This window comes from Emydura macquarii, unplaced genomic scaffold, assembly GCF_026122565.2.
Source record: "Emydura macquarii macquarii isolate MOO-44397 ecotype Brisbane River unplaced genomic scaffold, CSIRO-AGI_Emac_v2 contig_967, whole genome shotgun sequence".
NCBI classification, from domain to species: Eukaryota; Metazoa; Chordata; order Testudines; family Chelidae; genus Emydura; species Emydura macquarii.
In genome coordinates this window covers 1116288-1135692 of record NW_027131104.1, presented here as the reverse complement: position 1 = coordinate 1135692, position 19405 = coordinate 1116288, and the positions used below count along the sequence as shown (strand labels likewise).

General features: G+C 41.4%; 2 protein-coding genes across 2 annotated transcripts in view; one reads left to right on the top strand and one right to left on the bottom strand.

The window, feature by feature from the left end:
• The window catches only part of STC1 (stanniocalcin 1), a 289918-nt gene that overhangs the window by 111073 nt on the left and 159440 nt on the right, over positions 1-19405 (top strand). Inside the window, exons 2-3 of the mRNA XM_067543706.1 lie at positions 1800-1936; positions 15404-15566. The gene's annotated coding sequence lies outside the window, so the exon portion shown is untranslated. The remainder of the gene's footprint in view (positions 1-1799; positions 1937-15403; positions 15567-19405) is intronic.
• The window catches only part of LOC137150046 (zinc metalloproteinase-disintegrin-like ohanin), a 29683-nt gene that overhangs the window by 4320 nt on the left and 5958 nt on the right, over positions 1-19405 (bottom strand). The window contains exons 5-20 of the mRNA XM_067543705.1: positions 17947-18009; positions 16992-17063; positions 15366-15535; positions 14211-14295; positions 12666-12796; positions 11049-11226; positions 9419-9508; positions 7912-8107; positions 5423-5525; positions 4686-4842; positions 3762-3842; positions 2861-2939; positions 1778-1880; positions 1333-1432; positions 925-990; positions 33-89 (exon numbers count right to left, since the gene is read on the bottom strand). Of these exons, the coding sequence (XP_067399806.1) occupies positions 33-89; positions 925-990; positions 1333-1432; positions 1778-1880; positions 2861-2939; positions 3762-3842; positions 4686-4842; positions 5423-5525; positions 7912-8107; positions 9419-9508; positions 11049-11226; positions 12666-12796; positions 14211-14295; positions 15366-15535; positions 16992-17063; positions 17947-18009 (1731 nt within the window). The remainder of the gene's footprint in view (positions 1-32; positions 90-924; positions 991-1332; positions 1433-1777; positions 1881-2860; positions 2940-3761; positions 3843-4685; positions 4843-5422; positions 5526-7911; positions 8108-9418; positions 9509-11048; positions 11227-12665; positions 12797-14210; positions 14296-15365; positions 15536-16991; positions 17064-17946; positions 18010-19405) is intronic.

Here is a 19405-nt window from a genome sequence, read left to right as displayed (position 1 = left end):
TTGTTCTTTAAATTCACTTATCAGGCTCTTACCGGTTTTGTGTGTTGGTAGATGGCTGGCCTGCCATTGGATCTCTCCTCTGGGATATTCTAGAGAGCAACAGTAAATTAAAAGTGTCAGTGCTGCAGAACAAACAGGCAGCTTACAGTTTGATAGCAGACAGTACGCTGAACTATCAACATCGAACAGCAGAGTACAGCACAGCCTGAAGTATCAAAAACCTCAGATGTCGATGTCAGACTTTGAATTATGAAAGGGCCCGTTTTCCTGTGAAAACTTTAGGAAACCGGGCAACTTTTTCTGTGAAATGGACTCAGATCTTCAGCAAATTGAGAAAAACACTAAACAATTGAGAGCATTTTCACCTTTTCTTGTGCACCTGTCACCTACTTCTGTTTTACACCCGCTGCTGCTTGCAGTTAAAGGCCAGAGTGTGAGCTCCTATCTCTCACTGCTGAGCAGCCATTCAACTATTTTCTCTCAGTTGCAAGTTCTTTATGTTCCCAACCTAGCAAATCCGTTAAGCATGTGCTTAACTTTAAGCATGTGAATAGTCTCATTGACTAAGCAGATAATAAACAGATAGGTTAACCAGATACTTGAGTGTTTTGCTAGACTAGGATCTATACCTCGTGGATGAGTTGCCAGTGCCTATTTTGCAAGGAATGTGTTTGTTTGAATATGAATACATTCTACACAGCTGCATTATTCCCTCTTCCTAGCCCTCCATGGTAGCCCTGAAAGAACATACAGGGGCCTGATCCCAGCCAAGTCCACTGACATCCATGGGAGTCTTTCCTCTTTCAGTGGAGTTGGGATCAGGCCCCACCTGTGGCTGACCACTACATCTCTTTGAACGCTGTGTTCAGCCTTATCAAAACTAAAATTGATTTAAAAAAGAAAACGTCCTCCAGATGTACTTACAACACAGACTTGTGGCTTGTTTGCCTGCGGTGGAGGACTGGGAAGGAGAAATCGTTTGTCGTTGATCTGGAAACAGGAAACGAGATTAAATTTGACTTTAAAATCTTCATCTTGTTGACTGGTTTTGCTCGCAACGCCCCCTCTGGAGTGACAGAAAGCACCGAAATTGCTCTAAACCAACTGGTCTACCCAGTAAGCCACACTCTCGCCCTATCGGAGTGGGGAACAGTACCCAGGAATCTTGATTCCCAGCACTCTGCTCTAATCACTAGGTGAATCTTGAGACTCAGGCCCTTGTTAAGTAAGTGCAGGTACGTTTTGGATTTTTAGCCACTCTGTTACAATGATGGGAGAATGTATGCGTTGCATCAAGCAGTCTATTACTCAGCCAGGCATCCAGATTCTCACCTCCTGGACAGCGTCTCCAGGTGCAGCGTGCTGTCTTCTCTTCTGTTCTTGCCCCGAGAAGGCTGGGTTTGTTGTTCCAGATACACCTTTGGGCTGGCCACTGCAAAGACGTCACATGTGACTTATAATTTGCGCTTAAGTTTGTACTCAACTGTCTTAAAAAAGAGGCATTATACTCTGGACAGCTTTCCACATGCTGAGTTTAATAGCTGACTTCTTATTGTTTACCTAGCACTTACGTGGCAGTTTAGTTTTGTTTAAGAGTAATATATGGACTTTAATTAATCCTGAGAGGTAGGGGTGACACCAGGTCAATTTCAGGTCCTGGGGTTGATAATCCCACATCCCTCATGCACAGTTGAGCCCATCTCCTATTGAAAAACCACACCCTAAATTCCTCCAAAGGTTTTTGTTTGTTTGTTTTCCAAAAGGATAAATATTTTACCTCTGATCTTGCTGCTTTTTAGAGTTTCGGTAACGGATGAATAAAGCAGCAACTATCACAATGACAGCAAGGGCAGCCAGCACACCAGCAATGATGGCGAAATCTGCAGGGATGATAGAATGATTGTTTGTTTCTCAACAGCACTGAGGGGAAGCAGAGGTATGTATTACTAATGAGGCATGTTGATATGGCCTCATCGTTTTTCCTTCAGTATGGGCTTTCTGAAAGTGAAATGGTGTCCCAGTCATAAGCGGCCACACGAGGGAGAAAGACTCCACTCCTCTCCTCTGCACAGCTACACAGGGCTGTGTCTACCCGGGTCTCCCGGGTCTGCGCATGTAAGGGGAGAACAAGAATTGCACGTCCGATGATCACTCATCACCTCCCAGGGGAGATGGGCACCAGGCTGGGGAGGAGGTCAGGGCATCGTGTCAGCCAGTGGGATGCGAGGGGGAGGAGGATGCTGTATCATATAAAGGGCTGACACAGTATATTTCTCCCAAGCAAACGGTGGTTTGGCGTGGTGTGTCTGTGCCACAATTCCCTGCTCCCCCAGTGCCTCTCCTGGGGAGGTGTAATTTCAGACTGCCCTGTGCTCAGAGCTGAGCCTTCAAGCTCAATCTAGCACATAATGAACTTAAACCGTTTCCTATTCGATAATAAAATTGGGGGAGGGGCAGGCAAGGGCCTTGATAATAAAATTCATTATTTTGGGGGTACTTTCTGTCTTCAAAGCATTTTGCACTTGTTCACTAATTACTCACCATGTTCACTAACTCCAGTGCAGATAGCGCTAGGCCGATGGGAGAAGTCTTCCATTGGTCTAGCTACTGACTCTTGGGGAGTTGGACTGTCTACACTCCTGGGAGAACCCCTCCCATCCACACAGGTAGTGTCTTCCCTGAAGCACTAGAGCTGCACCGCTGCAGCATTTTAAGTGTAGACAAGCCCTTAGGGTCATAGTCTCAGCTGGTACAAATCAGTGTTGCTCTTTCACTAAAGTCGGTGGAGCTGTGCAGCTTATACCCTCTCTGGCTGGCCCATATCTCACTTTGTTATCCATATTTATCACAACGTACTCACTTGTAACCGTTGTAGAGCCATCACAGTTTGGCGGTGCCCATCCTTCTTCACACTGGCATTGCAGTTCATGGTCACACACCTAAGAAAGCAAAGATCTAATATTAGTCTTTAAATTAGGGCCAAGAGAGTGAAGAACCTAATTTAACGCCATTTGTTAATCTAGATTTATACCAGTATAAGAGGTTAATGGAGATCTTTCCATTGCCTTCAATGGGCTTTGGATCAGGCTTCTAGACCAAATGATGGTCCCCACACCAGTGAAGTGTAAAATTCCTATTCAGTTCAGATGGATCAGAATTTAGCTCACATAATCGTAATACTGACTTCTAAGATAGCACTTCACAGGCCTGATTCTCCACTCTCTTGCACCTTGTACAGTCCCTTACCCCTGTGAAAAGCAAATGCAGAGCCCTACCTGTCCATAATAGTAGCATTTTACATAAATTACTACACAAGGTGTCTCACAGCAGAGAATCAGGCCTACATCTCTAGACCTCTAAGCACTTCTTTATAAAGGAGGGTAAGACCTGGTGTACACTTAAAATTTAGATCAACCTAACTATTTTGCTCAAGGGTCTGATTTTTTCCCAAGGATAGAGCCCAGGTCTCCTAACTTCCAGTCCAGTTTGCTACTCAAGGACTATACTCCCTCTTAAAAATCATTTCTACTAAAAATCATTTGATCTCCTAAGCACAGGTACTGATATATTATTGGATTATATATGTTCCTGTGAAACCACAGGAAGTTTGACTCCGTTCACATGGATTCTTTCAGTTGATCACACATTCCCAACTCCCGGGATTTAAAAAATCCCATAGCTGTTCTGTAACATCAAAACCGGGCTTTGGCTCACACAGGAGCTTTTCTTAGCGTCACTGCCAATAAGAACTCAAATCTTACAGCATGTCCATTGCACTTGGCGGAACAGTTTGTTGACCTGTAGGCTCTCTCGATATCAACACATTGTCCCATGCTGCACACCTGAAATTCAAAGTGCACGTGTGATCAACAAGGAGGGACTTTCAACTTTCATAAACTGCATCACAAAGTAGCAATTGTGTCAACTATAATGTGGTGAGCAGAGTAAAGGGGCATTAAAGAGTGTGTATAAATGTATATTACATCCACATTAAGGGCCCTAAGGTGCAAGGGTCCTTAATATAACTAAGAATCAGACACTGTATAAAGACAAAGGGCATGAATCTGACTTACACTAAGACAACTTTATACTGCTATGGAAGGGTAAAAGAGCATTAAAATGGGAGTAAATTAGTTACTCCACATTTCAAGCTACAGCAGCGTACAGGGGAATTCATATACATGGAAATCTGGCCCAGTGTTGTTTTTATTTACCTGGTGTTGGTAGAAATTTTACTAAACTTGAAATTTTGATGTAAGTTTTCATTGAAATTTTGAATACATTACAAAAAGGGGAAATGTGGGTAGATATCAATATCCCCCTCTCCCTTCCCTGGTTTTAAACACACCAGCTTTTACTGTACCAGATAAGAACTGTTGATTATATCAAACAAAGACTTAGACTCCACGTGCCTGATTCTCCATTTGCAACCTTATACTAGTGTACACAGTAAAATGCAACCAAATCAGAGTGGTAGCACTTGACACCCACTTTGTGCATGAATCAATAGTGGCACAAAGTGTGAGAGAGTAGAAAATCAGGCTTTACGCAGTTTAGAGACACCTTGAATGTTACTTTTCAAACTCCTTTTTGTCTTGGACGAGTGTTTGTGATATAAACAAGAAACATCTAAAGAAAGGAACGGAAAAGTAACGACTGGGGAGATAAAAACTTCTTTCACTAACCATTCCAATGTCACACTTCGTTCCAGTAGCCACCATGCCTGTGTCTTCATTACCGTTATTAGGAAAACTGCCTTTGCATGAATCAAAAGACAGGAGGTTTCCACCTGTAGGCATTCGTGAGCCACCGGTACAGAATAACTTCCCACACTTTACGTCTCTGGGAGGAAAACAAGAGCTTATGTGCTAGAATAATGACACGGCACAGCAAACCTATTCAATTTTGTCACTTCGCCATACAATGTATCCGTGAGTTCACACACAGACTAGAACTGAAATAACTAAAGATTTGAATTATAACTGATGTTATTTCCACTCCATTTTGTGTGTAGACAAGCCCTGGTGCTCGATACTTACTGACTTCAATGTGGAATTGAGGATGCTCTCAGTACTTTACAGGACTGAGTGCTTAATTTAATTGAACTCACCCTTTGATTCTCTTCAGGTTCATTTTTCCTCACTCAAAAGCCTCCCGCCCCGACCTCACTCTAGTTTACTATGCTCATATTACCTGAATGAGAATTGTATTTAGAAACTGTTCTTCTCTCTTTTTATCAGAAACTACCCTGCTTTATTGCAATATCCACGTTAAAACAAAACAAAACATCAAAAATCCACCCCAGAGCCCATATGAAAGAAAGAGCTGCTAGACGAGATTTCTCCTAGTTTTTTGCCTCTTCATATGGACGTGAATGACCTGTGTTTCCTAGAACCAACGAGGCAAGTACTTTTTTGCTTACTTTTTTGCACAGGGGATGAATGTGCTGTTCGCCTTTTTGCAGTGTCCATAATAAACCCCGTTCTGGTTAATCCTATAACAAGAGTCTGCTGCAACTGTAGCACCTGGGAAGGAGGCAAACAAGACAGAAAAGCTGTGAAGAGCATGGAAAACAATATGCCATAGGCCAGTTCCTCTGCTGGTGGAAAACTGGTGGAGCTCTACTGCCATCAGCAGCTGAGGAAAGGATCCATTCTCTTGACATCACATCACACATACATCTAATCGGATTTGCAGGGGCACTTCAGTCAAATGAATCCTGCACTCTAGTAGCATCCAAGATGTGCTAAGTGCTGTCATATCTATGTAAAAAAGAGATGGGACACAGACAAAGAGGGAAGGAGAGGGATAAAATTCATTTAGATCAGTGAGTGTGTGTATAGCCAGAGAGCGTGGCTGGGATGCATTTGACTCCTTAAGGCAAGGTGTAACTTCAGGCAATTCCTAGATTACACTGGAGAACCTGGCTAACTCTCTGTTGACCAAGTTTAGGGGAGAGTAAAGGTAAGCTTTATGCGAACATTTGCCTCTCCCTTCTCTGTCCCACCCCCAGCCGCACTGTGTTCCTTGCACGTAGCTGAGGATCTGATCCCAGGTAAACCTCTGTAAATGTGGGGCGGCACGGCTATAAGTGAGGGCAAAATTTGCAGATACAACTTCAGTGCCTGATACTGCGAGCTGAGCATAGTCCAGTGAAGAGGGCACTGGAGTGTAAGTCAGGATCCTTGGTCTATTTCCAGCTTGCCACTGACTTGCTGTGTGGCCTTGGACATGTCCATATATCTCTCTATACCTCTGCCCCTTTGTTTGCATTGCCTGTTCAGACTGTAAGCTCTTTGGAGTGGGGCCATCTCTTACTATATGTTCATTCAGTGCCTTGCACATTGGAATTGCTAGCTGCAATAGAACTAATAATACTCAGTGAGGAGCAGCTGAAGCTTCTGATGGCTGGATGTTAAGACAACAAGCACAATTACACTTAGAAGGTAAAGATTAATTTGAGTTCTTTGCCTTCTAAAACATAGTCAATAATGAAGATCCCGCAGGCAGAACTTAGTTTACAATTTGTTGATGAGAAGCAAAGGAGAATGCATCTTGTTTGCATGCCCATATTTCTAATGGCACTGTAGTACCATAAAAACAATTTTTTTATTATTAAGCAAGTAAAAAGTGGGCATGATCATGACATCAGTGTGAAAACAGAAAGATTTCCTCAATTTATCATGTAAAGAATTCCCCATCCACCCCCTAGCTATCTTTCTAACGTTGTGCAAGAAAGGAATTGCTTTCCGGCTTCCTCTTTTTCCAGAAACACACATTAAAAAGTTTCTGTGAAATGTAGCACAGAGCTTATGAAACTGATAGGGATCATCAGACGCCGCGTTGGCATAAAAATTCTAAATTAAGCACACATTAAAAAACAACAGCAAGAAACCCCTTAAATGGAATGAAATCTTTAAAGCTTTCTTCCTTTTTTTTTGTGGAGAAGGAGATGTGTGATAAACCACCAGCAAATACTGAGGTTTCCTCTACAGGGCGAAGTTCGTGTGGAGTTAGCCAGGGTGTGAATTTAAAGCCCAGTAGCTACTGTGTTCTAACTCTCTGTCTGGACGCGCTTACTCTGCACTAAGCATGCCTTTGCATTTACAACATGGCCCCACAGATCAGACTAGCGTGCTGTGCTAGAGCTCCCCTGTGCCAATGCTGCTGATGTAAATGAAAAGGTGCCTAGTTCATAATAATGGACCTTTTAGTTCACGCTGGAAGCGTCCACATGGAGCATTCATAGCGCAGAACTCTAGCGCATGCTAATGCAGGCTGCAGTTCACCTCGCTGTAGTCTGAAGCCCCGCCATTGTTGACTATTTAACCTATCTATACGGAGCAAGAACAACTATGTGGCTTGTATACTGCCAGCTCTCAAGGAACCTCAGTGCCAAGAAATCTGTGCTGAGGCATTAAGACAGAAAAGGGATGTAAGTTTCACTACAATCTCTCTCTCTTTTTTTTTAAGGAAGTATTAACAGATTTCAGAAAAGCTTCTGCGGGCTTTGTTTTCTAAATGAATGTGAACATGGGCAAAGGAGATTAAACATGTTCTCAAATGGAAAAACCCTTACAACTACTCCCATGTTTTATACACGTTCTTTGCCATGCTGGGAAAGTGGCAACTGAATACTTGTAAAAACCAGTTAATCCTGCTGATAAAATGGGCTGACTATAAATTAAATACAGTCCTGTAAACAAAAGTCTCTCTTTCCCCTCCACGACAGGTGGAATTTTAAGACACTAAAACTATCCCTGTAAAACTTCATAGCACAGTTATATTGACATACTGGCTCCCATTCTCGAAATGTACTTGACAAATTGCCATACAATAGGCAAAAATATGTCCCAAACCCTCTCCCTCGCCTTAAACAATCTGATTCTTTTAACGACAGCATCCACTCACCTGATCCCCAAAGAGCAATGCATTGGCTCTCCAGGGTGGGACATTTCCCCATGTAACAGTAACCCTCGCCGTCTCTGCAAGGATATCCGTTGACTCGAAATCGATCCGGTGGGCAGAGGTGGGACTGGCCAGTACACACCTCGGGCAGGTCACAGTCGTGCTTTCTTGTTCGGCAAAGAGCCCCTGCTTTTTTAAGCTGTAGCAGAGAGAGAGCAGTGGTCTTAGACATGTCATTCCTCAAATATCCAACAATGGACTTACCCCCCTGGGTGAATAGGACTTAAAAGTCTCTAATGGCTTGAACACCCATGTTACTCATTAAGGTCAAAAGGTGAGTGCTTGGTATCTCTGAAAATCAGGCCACCTGGAACCAGTTGTGCTGTCCTTCTAAGCATGCCTTTCTCATTGAAACTAGTAGAACTTGCAATTCTCAGAGAAATCAGTGCATATATAATGACTGCATAATCAGAACCTTTCACTGATGCTGCTAATCAGCAACATCAGCAGCCATCCTATAAACCGGTGCCAGCTACAAAAAGCTTCTAGGGCATGATCTTTACGGCTCATTGCTTTGAATCACCTACTATAATTTCCAGGGAGAGGATTATTTTAGCTTTGGTGCAGATCAGATATTTGCTGGCTACTGTTATTTCCAGAGAAATTCAGACACATCCCAGGTTAAGCAGCTACAGAGGCTTTATAGAAGGCTGGAGAAAATACGCTACATCGTTCTATGAGAATCAGAGATGTGGCAAACCCAGCACAACTGCTGTCATTTGGCGAATGAGGATGGTGTTAATAATTAAAAATACTTTGCAGCTTATAGCAGAAGGTACTCAGCACCTCACACAGGGACAACCGTGGTGCTTGCTGGCAATGATACATTGTGTGTCTCCTGCGCTCTCCCCTGCACACCCTTTCTTGGCATCCCTGTACTGTGTTATGGCTAAGTTAGACTGCCGATTCTTTGTAGAAGAAATCTGTGATCAGTTCACTGTCCTTAAAGTGCCATGGACACACATGCCTTAGTAGGAAGGCTATAAGGAAAACAGATGATCTTGTGATTAAAACAAAAGCATGAGAGTCAGTAGACGTAGATCTTATTGCCTTCTCTTCCACATCCACACTCTGAGTCACACAAACTTTCTGGGCCAGAGCCTCAGTTGGTGTAAACTACGGGGTTCCACTGACTTCAATGGAGCTATGTCAATTTACACCAGCTGGGAATCTGGTGCTCCATGCCTCGGTTTCCTTACCTGGAGAGATGAGGAAAACAGGAATGCTGAGAGGTTGAATTAACTAACATCAGGCTGAATTAATTAATATCAGAGGAGCACTTTGAGGTACTCCAGTGGAAGGTGCTTGGGACATGCCGAGTATGATTATTGTGACAATGCTGCATTAATGATAAATAACAGCCATTGTTCCATTTTAAAGGCGTCCTCCTTCCTCGCCTCAAACACCACCAAAAAAAGGAAGAAACAACTGAGAGCAAAAGGGGTCTCACTTGACAGTCTTCGCAGCACTCTCCAAATCCACATTTAGCTTTCGGCTTCAGCTTGCACGTCTCAGCTTCACAGCAGATATTTGTGCATTCCTGTGAAACAATCAAAGAGAAAATGACTGGTACGGTACAGTGCTCTGCATTTTGTTTTTCCCCCTGTAGCACATTTTTGATAGGACAGCCTGTACTTAGCTTAAAGAGAGTGTGAGAGAAGAGAGATGCATTTGTACAACACATATCTAAAATGGCTTTTACGGCAAAGTGAACTGATACTAATCATTCTTAGTGGGATTGTTGATGACAAAGCGTGCTTGATTATCAAATTGTGGAATCAAGTGGTGCAGGGAACTGCTGCCTTTTTCTTCTTAAGCACAGGTCACATACAGTTCTTCCTTATTCTAAGTGAATCAGTTTACAGTTCAGCTCAGCCTCAACGCTCAGGCTTCTGCTGTCCCCCAAGACACACATGCTGTCTTGACAATCAGCTGGAAACTCTATGCTCTTAGAAGTAAATTTCCACACTAGCTTGAAGACTTTGTCACCCTAATGACTGTACTGGGTCTCGTGGCATTTTTGAATGGATATTCCAAGAAAAACTGCAGCTGAAGCATATTCTGGGAGTCAGCAAGAAAAGTCTTTCATTTGGGCTAATGCACACTTGAGTCAGCCTTGATTATTCCAACCATACTTCAGATCCATGTAAGACTCAACAAGCTGTAATGCTGGCTTCAATGAAGAGTAGATTTCATTTGAGTTCTGAGCTCCCTAGGGATGGAAGCTCCCCTTTTTTGCAAGATTGATAGCCTTCCTTGCTGAAGAGTTCCTCTGATTGAGGGTTGAAGACAAAGGGCCTGCTGTTACACCACAGTCTCTTTGCACAACCCTAGGGGCCTTAATGTAGGGGTCATTGCAAAGTGGATGGAAAATGCTACCAAATCCGCACACCTCCCAACAGTCCCAGTGGCTAAAGGAGGGCAGGTCCTGCCCCCAGTGGTGGGATGTTGGGGTGGGAGGATTAGAAGAGAGCTGCAGAGTGAGTCTGCCCCACACGCACCCAGCAGTGGCAGCTCCTGTCCTGCAGGGCTGGCTGGGCTTAGCTCTAATGGCCTGAGCCACAGCCCTGGCCTATGGAGGAGAAAGATTGTGAAAAGCCTGTGGACGGGCAAAGCTAGGAGTGAGGAGAGAATGGGAGAGTAGGCCAGGGAGAGGCTGCCAGGGAGGAGAAGGGGGACAGGGTGCCGCCCAGAAAGGGAAGCTGACCCCAGAGTCGCTTTAAACAGGACAGGGGCTTTTTTGGGTTAAAGTATAACAATCCCACAAAACCTGGGGCTGTTGGGAGGTTTGAATCAGAGTAGTAGCATTTCATAACCGTGTTGCGCTGGGGTAAATGACTACACAAAGGGCAGGGCAATAGAGAATCTGGCACTTTCTCTGCAGCACCTAGTTTTCTGCCCCTTCAAATAACAGAAAGTTTCAGATGTCTCCTAAGACCTCTGGACAATCAAGAGCTGCTTGTAGAATAGTAAGGTGGACTTTAAAATAAAGTCTACGTAATGTTCAAAGAGGCAGAAGCTTCTCTCGGGTTTCTACCTCTTGTTAAGTATTTTTTTTTCTCACAACTCTTCATAGATACCTCAGGAGTTCCACAGTCACATTCTTCTCCTTCCTCTACAAAGTTGTTCCCACAAACTGGGTTTGCTACTATGTCTTTCAGTGCAGGCAAATTGGTGATGCACGCTGGTGTTCGGTCCAAAATGTATTTCTGAAAGTCCTGGAGGCTGCATGTGCTGAAAGTCCTGGGGATGTTGTAGCTGTATAGAAGAATCAACATGATTTCAGTTACAACTAATTACAGTGTGTGTGTGTATATTATATATATGTATGTATATAAAGGGAAGAGCATATGGAATATGAATTAAATGAGTGAACTAGTCCCAAGCAGTCAAATAGAGTAGTTTCCCCCAAATCCTCTTTGAAAAGTTTAATTTCTGGGCTTTTAAAAATATTTTTGTTGGGATAAAAAAGTAAATTTAAAAAAGAAAAAACAGAAACAACAAAAACAACAAAAACCGTTTTAGAGATATTGACTACATGGAGAAATCATCTTAGACCAGAAAGTCCTGGCTCTGTAAGACAAGTGTGATACAGTGGTTACTTTTGCCGTTGCTGAGATACCCAATTTTCCCTACTGTGGTCCTGTGACCGCAAGTTTAATCGGTGATCTCTATGTCTCAGCTACCAACGTCCTAAAGTCTCAGATCAGTGTTATTTTGAAGTCTGGGATTCCCCTTTGTTTGACCTCAGGAAATTCTCCTCCTACTGGAGTCTCAGCACATGGATGAAAATGGTAGGATTTTTTATTTTATTTTATTATTTTTGGTTAAAAAAGAGACGTGGTTGAGGCAATCTTCAGACATATGAAAAAGGAGGAAAATAACATAATAAAAGGGAAGAGAATAAAGGATGTGAGGTTGTAAGAGAAATAATGGTGAAAAAATGAGAGAGAGAGAGTGGGAGGCTCACGCAGAATGAAAAGCCACATTTCTAGCAGGATCAACCTTGGTCTACGCAAACTGTAATCAGCTGGGATCTGATTCAAAGCCCCGCTGAGTCAATGGGAGTCTTTGTATTGATTTCAGCGTGCCCTAGGTGAGCTGAGTATAAATGGGACCATGGGCAGAAATGCAGCAAACTCCTATCAACCAAATGCCGAGAAAAGAACACTTTTGCAGCTAAACACAAACAGAAGGAAGTGAATCATGGAGACAAGTATAAGGGGAAGTTCATCTTAAGCAAGCCCCTGTGAGATGTGCAAATACTGGTTGCCTAGGAGAGGTGGGTGTTCAATTAAAGGCTAAATAAAATTGCACTGGAAACCTCAGGGATGCTTTGAATTGGCTGCTTACTGGTGAGGCAGGTCATTAGTGCAGGTGTCACTCTATAAGAGAAATCCACTGTTAAGTTACAAGAAACATTTTCAGGATATGAAATAGGATATTCGAAGGCTGTGTAAGTTCTGTCTCACCACAAGGCATAACAAATACATTATGAGTCATAGTTCTTGCAGTGTTTGTGGCATAGTACGCAGGCCCATATCCAGGCAGTACATTATAAGCCTCATCCAGAACAAAATGAATAGAAAGACTCCTGACATCAGTGGACTTTGGACCAGGTCCATGCTGCACAACAAATGTAGTTTAACATGTTCATAGGCTTGGTAGTTCCCCTTTTGCAGATGCAAATGCCTCACCTGAGTTGTGCTGCCATGATACAAGATCCAGAATTGCATGTGCAGAAGCTAGTGTCGTGATTCATGCCAAAGTTATGCCCCATCTCGTGTGCCATGGTAGCTCCAATTGAAATTGGATTGGTGTTATGGTCCTGTGGTGATGAGAACATGAGAACCTTTAGTTATTTCTAGAAACCCGTGAGCAGGTTTGGAACAGAGGGTAGCATAAGAGAAATAACGTGGCTAACAAATAGGAATCCCAAAATAAATATCCCCAAATGCAGAAGAACTGGCTATTTTACTTCATTTAAACCTGGAAAAAGAATTTTTTTAATGTTTAATTTATTGCATCTTAATTAGAAAGCAACAAAATTATAGAGCTCAAAATTCTTTCTCCATCTGTCTCTCTAGATTGTGATTTTTCAAAAGAGTCTAAGACTTGTCTATACTAGAATCTATACCTCCCTCCAGTGTGGACACAGTTATACTGGTATAAAAGTGCTTATACCAGGATGGCTTATTCTGGATCAGGAAGTGAAGCAAACTATAGCAAAATAAGACTCTTTTATACCAATATAATAGTATTCAGACTAGGGTTTACATTGGAATACTTATATCAGGGAAAAATCCCCCATTGACATAGTTACACTGGTATAACTTCTTAGTGTATATCAGGCCTAAGGGAGATAGGCAGCCATTTTTTTATTGAATTTAAATAGGAATTGGGCACCTAAATCCCTTAAACTCCTCTGAAAATCCCAACCTGTATCTATCACATCTAACACTGTAATATGTTTACGTGTTATTAAATGGTGTGTGGTGGGGAGAAATGGTAAGGCTAAAGAAAACTGCTGTTTATGATTTATGTTTTTTATATCTCTTGTGGTGTTGTGCTTTTAAATATATGCCAAGGGCTTCTGGAACTTTGGATGGATATCTCTTTGGTAAGGAGTTGCTTTTGAGTGGAAATCTGAATAAATAAGCAATGTTTGATGATAGAATGGCATAAAAGTCAAGATGGGCTGAATTATTCCAAAATCTCCATCAGACACTGCAGTACAGGCTGCTACATCTTGACCTCTGTCTGTTTTAAAGTGTGTGCTGTCTGGTTTCACGTCCAAACCTTAACTACTTTCAAAATCAGGGGGTATTTGGTTTTAGAGATTTGGCTCAGTCTTTTAAAGTATTTGACTCAGTCTGTGAAATTTGGGTCCAGAGGTAAACTTCTCCTGTGTTCAGAGAGAGGTTTTGCATCTAGTGTTCTAGTTTAGGTCCATATCTAGTTCTTCTTTTTTTTCCAAACCAGTTCATCCATCTCTCATTTAAGATGCTGAATGTTGTGAATTGGAATATCCTGGTAAAACCTGATTCCATCGTTTACCCCTTTCCTTTAAATCACTGAGTATAGTTTTGCTGTCCCATATATTAGTTTAAAAATAAATAGCCCCTTATGCTCTTGAGCATGAAGCAATGAAATGTACCCCTAATAATGTCGCACAGCTAATTAATTTGTTAATTCCAGCTTGCTGGTTAAATGTCACCCAACTGTTAAAAAACAAACCAGACCTCAACAATGCCTGCGGAATGAGTAGGACTGCACATGGTTCCTACAAAGGCCAGTCCGACCGTTGAGCCATCAAGATCAATCCCTCTGTAAGGAAGCAAAAACACAGAGCATGAAGCCCAATGATCTGTTACAAGGGTGCAAACCTGATGATGACGTTGGTGATTTTCTTCAACTGCAGACTCCTTAGGCACGGTCCCTTTAGTCAGGACCAATACGAGAAGGGACTGATTTTCAAGAGCACAAATAGCAGTTAAGAGCCCTACTCCTGTTGGCCTTCAATGGGAATTAGGTACCTAACTGCCATTTGTGCCTTTGAACATCTCCCCCACGGTCAAAAATGGGAGGCTGCAGCTGAATAACCCTGAATTTTGGATCTGAAGTCCAACTTTACACTTAGATATATCTTTATAATGGCCCCAGCTCAGTAAAGCACTTAAGCATAGGTTCAATTTTAAGCAAATGTGTAATTTTCATCCTTTTCCTGCAAGGCTGCATTTATCAAACAATTTAAACGTATGCTTAAATTAATCCTGATTCAGCAAACCATTTAAGTACCTTTTTAACTCTAAGTATGGGTTAAGTTCCACTGAAGTCAATAGGACTTTCGTGCAAGCTTAGATTTAAGCATGTGCTTTGGTAAATCAGTCCAGTGGGTTTGTACCAGAATACTGAATTGGATCAAAAGGTTGGATTTAGATCATAATCTGGATCTGAGCTCTGTATTCCAGGCCCAGATAGATAGATAGATACATATCCTGCTCCTTATTCAGATATTAAACTTCCCCCTCAAAAGTGCATGGGTGCTTAGGTCCATCTCTATTCATTTCTTTTATCTGCGTTCATTATACCAACATTTTGAATACCACGTTTTATGATATTTCTGTTTTGCTGGAGCTCAGATTAGATGAACCTAAAAGTCTCTTTTGGCCTTAAAAACCTATGGGTGAAATGCTGGCCCAGTTGAAATCAATGGCAAAACTCCTGTTGACTTAAATGGGGCCAGGGTTTCACCCTATTAAGCTGTGAATAGTACAACCCAGTGTTTGAAACTACAAAACTAGGACCCTTATAGATTGCATCTCTGGTTATCTTTGTAAACAAGTCTCTGGGTACCTGGTATATTTGGAAATACAAGTGGAAAAGTGGATACATACGTGATTAACTGAGCATTGTCATTACTCTTCCGTATCAGCAGGTTCGATTTTCGCCATTCTGAGAATCTGTCTAAGGTGACGCCCGCTGAAGAATTCACAATGAATTTATCCCCATCTGACCAGATTTCTACACCAATCAAAGCCACATGAATGTTTATGGCTTTATAAACCTGCAGTAAGGAGACGTCATGGCCAGAAGAAGTAAGTAACTTGTAATTTTTTCAGACACCAGGGACTTGTTCTGTTTTTAAACACTTAAAATTTGGTTATTTCTAAAACCGGATGAATGTTTCTAAATTCTGAAATTCCAATGAAGTTTTGAAACTTAAAAAAAAAAAAAATTAGAAAAAATACTATTTTTCTTAATCCCACCCCCTATTTTTTGGGACCAGCTGAAGAAACTGTCAAAGTATGTCTCATTTTGAAATTGCAACAGCATTTTTGAAGAAATTACAAACTTAAAAGAAAATAAATGGAAAAACTTGGAGGTTTTCACTCCTTTTTATTGAGCTCTAATCCATGATTGTTACAATTGCTAAGAGACTAACACGATATACCGCTCCTTAAAATATTTTATTTAGTTCTGTAAGTTTTTCTCCCTCACTTCTGAACATACAGAACAGGGTTCTATGGACGTGGGGTAAGCTGTAGGCTAAATCTCTTGCTGCTGCCTGATACCTATTTACATTAAAACCCCATTATAGTGCTCTTATAGTGTAAAGGAGTTCAATGGGATGATCATATGCTTAAAGTTAAGCACATGCATAAGCATTTGGAGGATTGGAGCCTAACTATGTAAAAATTCAGTCTATAAGGCTATGTCTTCACTGACTGCCTCCGTGAGATCGACGTCTCTGGATCAATTGGGCGGTCAGTGAAGACCTGCTCAGTCGATCCAGAAATCAACATATTAAGTCCACCTCCTCAAGTAGCGTAGCACAGTGCAGTGAAGACGGCGCGCAGAAGAGAAACAGAGAAGTCGACGGGAGTTACGCAGGTTTTTTGCATAGCTTGCGTAACTCCGGTCGATTGCCGCCGAATCTCGGAGGTAAGTGAAGACAAGCCCTAAGAAACCTGGCATAGAAGTTCCTTTTAAGGAAGAATTTTCTTTGAAAATTTGATGGAAATTGGAAAGGTTTTGTGAAGATCTGGGCTTTTAATTTAAAAAAATGACCCTTGTAAAGTTTATTACGATTTTCATTTTTACATGAGCATGGTTTGCCACTGACTCGACCTTGTGTAGTGATGGGCTTAAGTGCAAAGATGATGTAAACCACTATAATGATTTGGCAGCATTTCAGACCCACTTTACACTGGTGTAAATCAATTGTGCAAGGCAGGGGCAGTAGAGAATCAGCCCATGTCTGCAGTTGTTTTCAGCCAAAACGTTGCGGATAATAAGAAAATTCATTAGTTTGATATCATGCTTCTGTTGCTTTTATAAATGTGAAGGTACAGATTTTCCTTTAATTTTTTTAATCTGGTCCTTTATTTCTCCTTTATTCACCGTTTCATAAGTGACAGCAGATCTGATTTTATTCATTCTTTTCTTGGTGTAATTGCAGAAAACTCCTGAGACTGCAAAACAATGCTAGGGCACTTTTACTTAATAATAGCAGCTCTTACCATGTTGATGTAATTGATTATTTCAAATACCCGTGTTCTGATCCTCGTCATGTTGCGGTTGTACTTCCTAAACTGCAAAAATAAATATGAAAACATCAGTAACAGGATAAGGAAAATAATAAAACAGTGAGTGGAGAAAAAGACCTGAAACCTTTCAAATAAAACTGGATCACAGATTAGTGGTCTTTGTTAAAGTGAAACGTGAAAGTGAATACCTTTGTTAAGGTATTGGTGTAGCAACTGATCTCAGTTTACTATTGACCATATTTTCATATCATATTGTATATTTCAAATCCTCACATTATATGATATTCAGCCCTATGCAGAGGGAGAGCACAAGGCCTACTGAAGTTCCCCTTATGCTCTATTCAGTGCTTTTAAGTGAGACTTCATTGGTGCATTGGCCTTGTATTGCCTATCAGCACAGCAGTAAATTTCATACTTTCACAACACCAAATATAGTAATGTTCTTAAAAAAAATATGCTCATAGCAAACAAAAGATTTGAATAAAAAAAACTAGTTTAGTTTTTGTTCAATATTTGTCATGCCGAGATTCACATTTCCTGTTACTGTGCTATTTTAGATCATGGAAACACATTCATCTGTGATGTAACTCCATTAACTTCAGTGTTGGGTCCAATGGATTTTAGATGCGATGAACATGAATCAGTAAGCATGAAAGTGTCTATAAGAAATATTATCAGCTGTGGACCTGATCCTGTAAACACAGCTTGCTTAACTTTAAACCCACTGGTTGCAACTCAGTCTGTTCTTGCGCTTGAAGTTCAGCACAAATGTGAGTGGTTGCATTGGCTTAACTCTGCCCTCCACTGAAGTCAAGGATAACGCTCCCATGTACCTCAGTGGGAGCACAGTTAGGCCAATGCCGTCTGCTTTGAAAAATCTAATCCATAATTGTTGTACGGGTAAAATGAAAAATGTTTGAATACTCACCACAGTATTGTCTACAACTATGTAGACTTCGACATACTTTCTTGCTTTCAGGTATTCCTGTTTCTAAGGAAAACATTTTACAAAAGATTGTTAGGACCTGTTCCGATCTGCCCCCTTTAGGTTCAAGAAAAATATTTTATAATCACCTAAGCTCTCTATCTAAGTAACTGAGAATGGAATTGCTGTTATCTCTGTTTTACAGTTGAGAATCTAAGGGCCTGATTTTCAGAGGCATTTAGGTGTCTAAAGAGGGAGACAGGCACCTGGTAGTATTTACAAAAGCACCAAAATCAGCTAGGAGCATAACTCCCATTGCTGTTGTTTGGCACCTAAATCCCATAGACTAAACCTAAATACCTTTGTAAATCTGGCCCATAATTCTTTTTTTTTTTTTTAATTGAATGAATTACATTTTGGCCTTAGATCAATGTGCAGCTCCCCTTGGCCAATGATATTCAAACCTGTAGTGGGTGAAGTCAATTCCATTGATTCACCACTGGCAATTGCTTGCTTGTATCTGTGGGCAGAATTTGCCTTTATTTGTGTTTATAGCTGCCTGCTACTGCATTAATGAGCATTGCACAAACTTATGCAACTACACATAAAAGATTAATTGGGTTGCCTCCAGCCGTGTACAGGTCTCAACAGCTTCAGTCACATATCAGATATGTGGTTTCATATTAAAAATGTATACCTGCCAGGGCCAAATTTTCAAAATGCCTCCAGAAATGTGTGTGCAAACTATGTAACTTCCATGTGCAAAATATGCATTTGCAGATGCAACATTTGCACATTAAATTTGGGCTGTTTCACATGCAATTTGGATGGACGTGCACTTCTTTTATGTGTAGGGACTGATTCTGATAGGGACGGCAGACTGGTGTAAAGGAGTTGTAACTGAGGATCAGACCCATGGTTACAGAGGCTGACTTTAGGATTTTATCTGCACTGATTTAAAACTAAATTAACTGAAAACAGATAATGTTTTTCTCCCTTTGTAAGCTGTGGGTTTCAATTAAAACAACAAGTTATACATTGTAGCAACCTTCCTGGAACTTAGAGGGACAAGCACAGGTTGCAGGTGCAGGAGAGAAGAGTTCAGAGCAGGCACCAGGCATCAGTCTGTGTGCCCATGGCTGGAATGCTAGTCACGGTTGCAGAATCTCTATAAATAGTTACTTTAATGGAGATCCCATTTAGTTTTGCAAGCACAGAATTCTCCCATACAGTTATCCAGCACACAGTGCATGAAACACACATTGCCAGAAGATTGTCTCTATTCCAGCAATTACCTGATGAATCCCTATCTGTATCTAAGATCCTGTCTCACGTTACCCTTCTGGGTAGGAATAATTGATTATTTATTTTAAAAATATGGTGCAATTCACTCCTTTATGCCAGGATCTCAAAAACTGATTCTCAAAAATTTTCTTAAAGGGATTTAACTTGTCTTCAAATC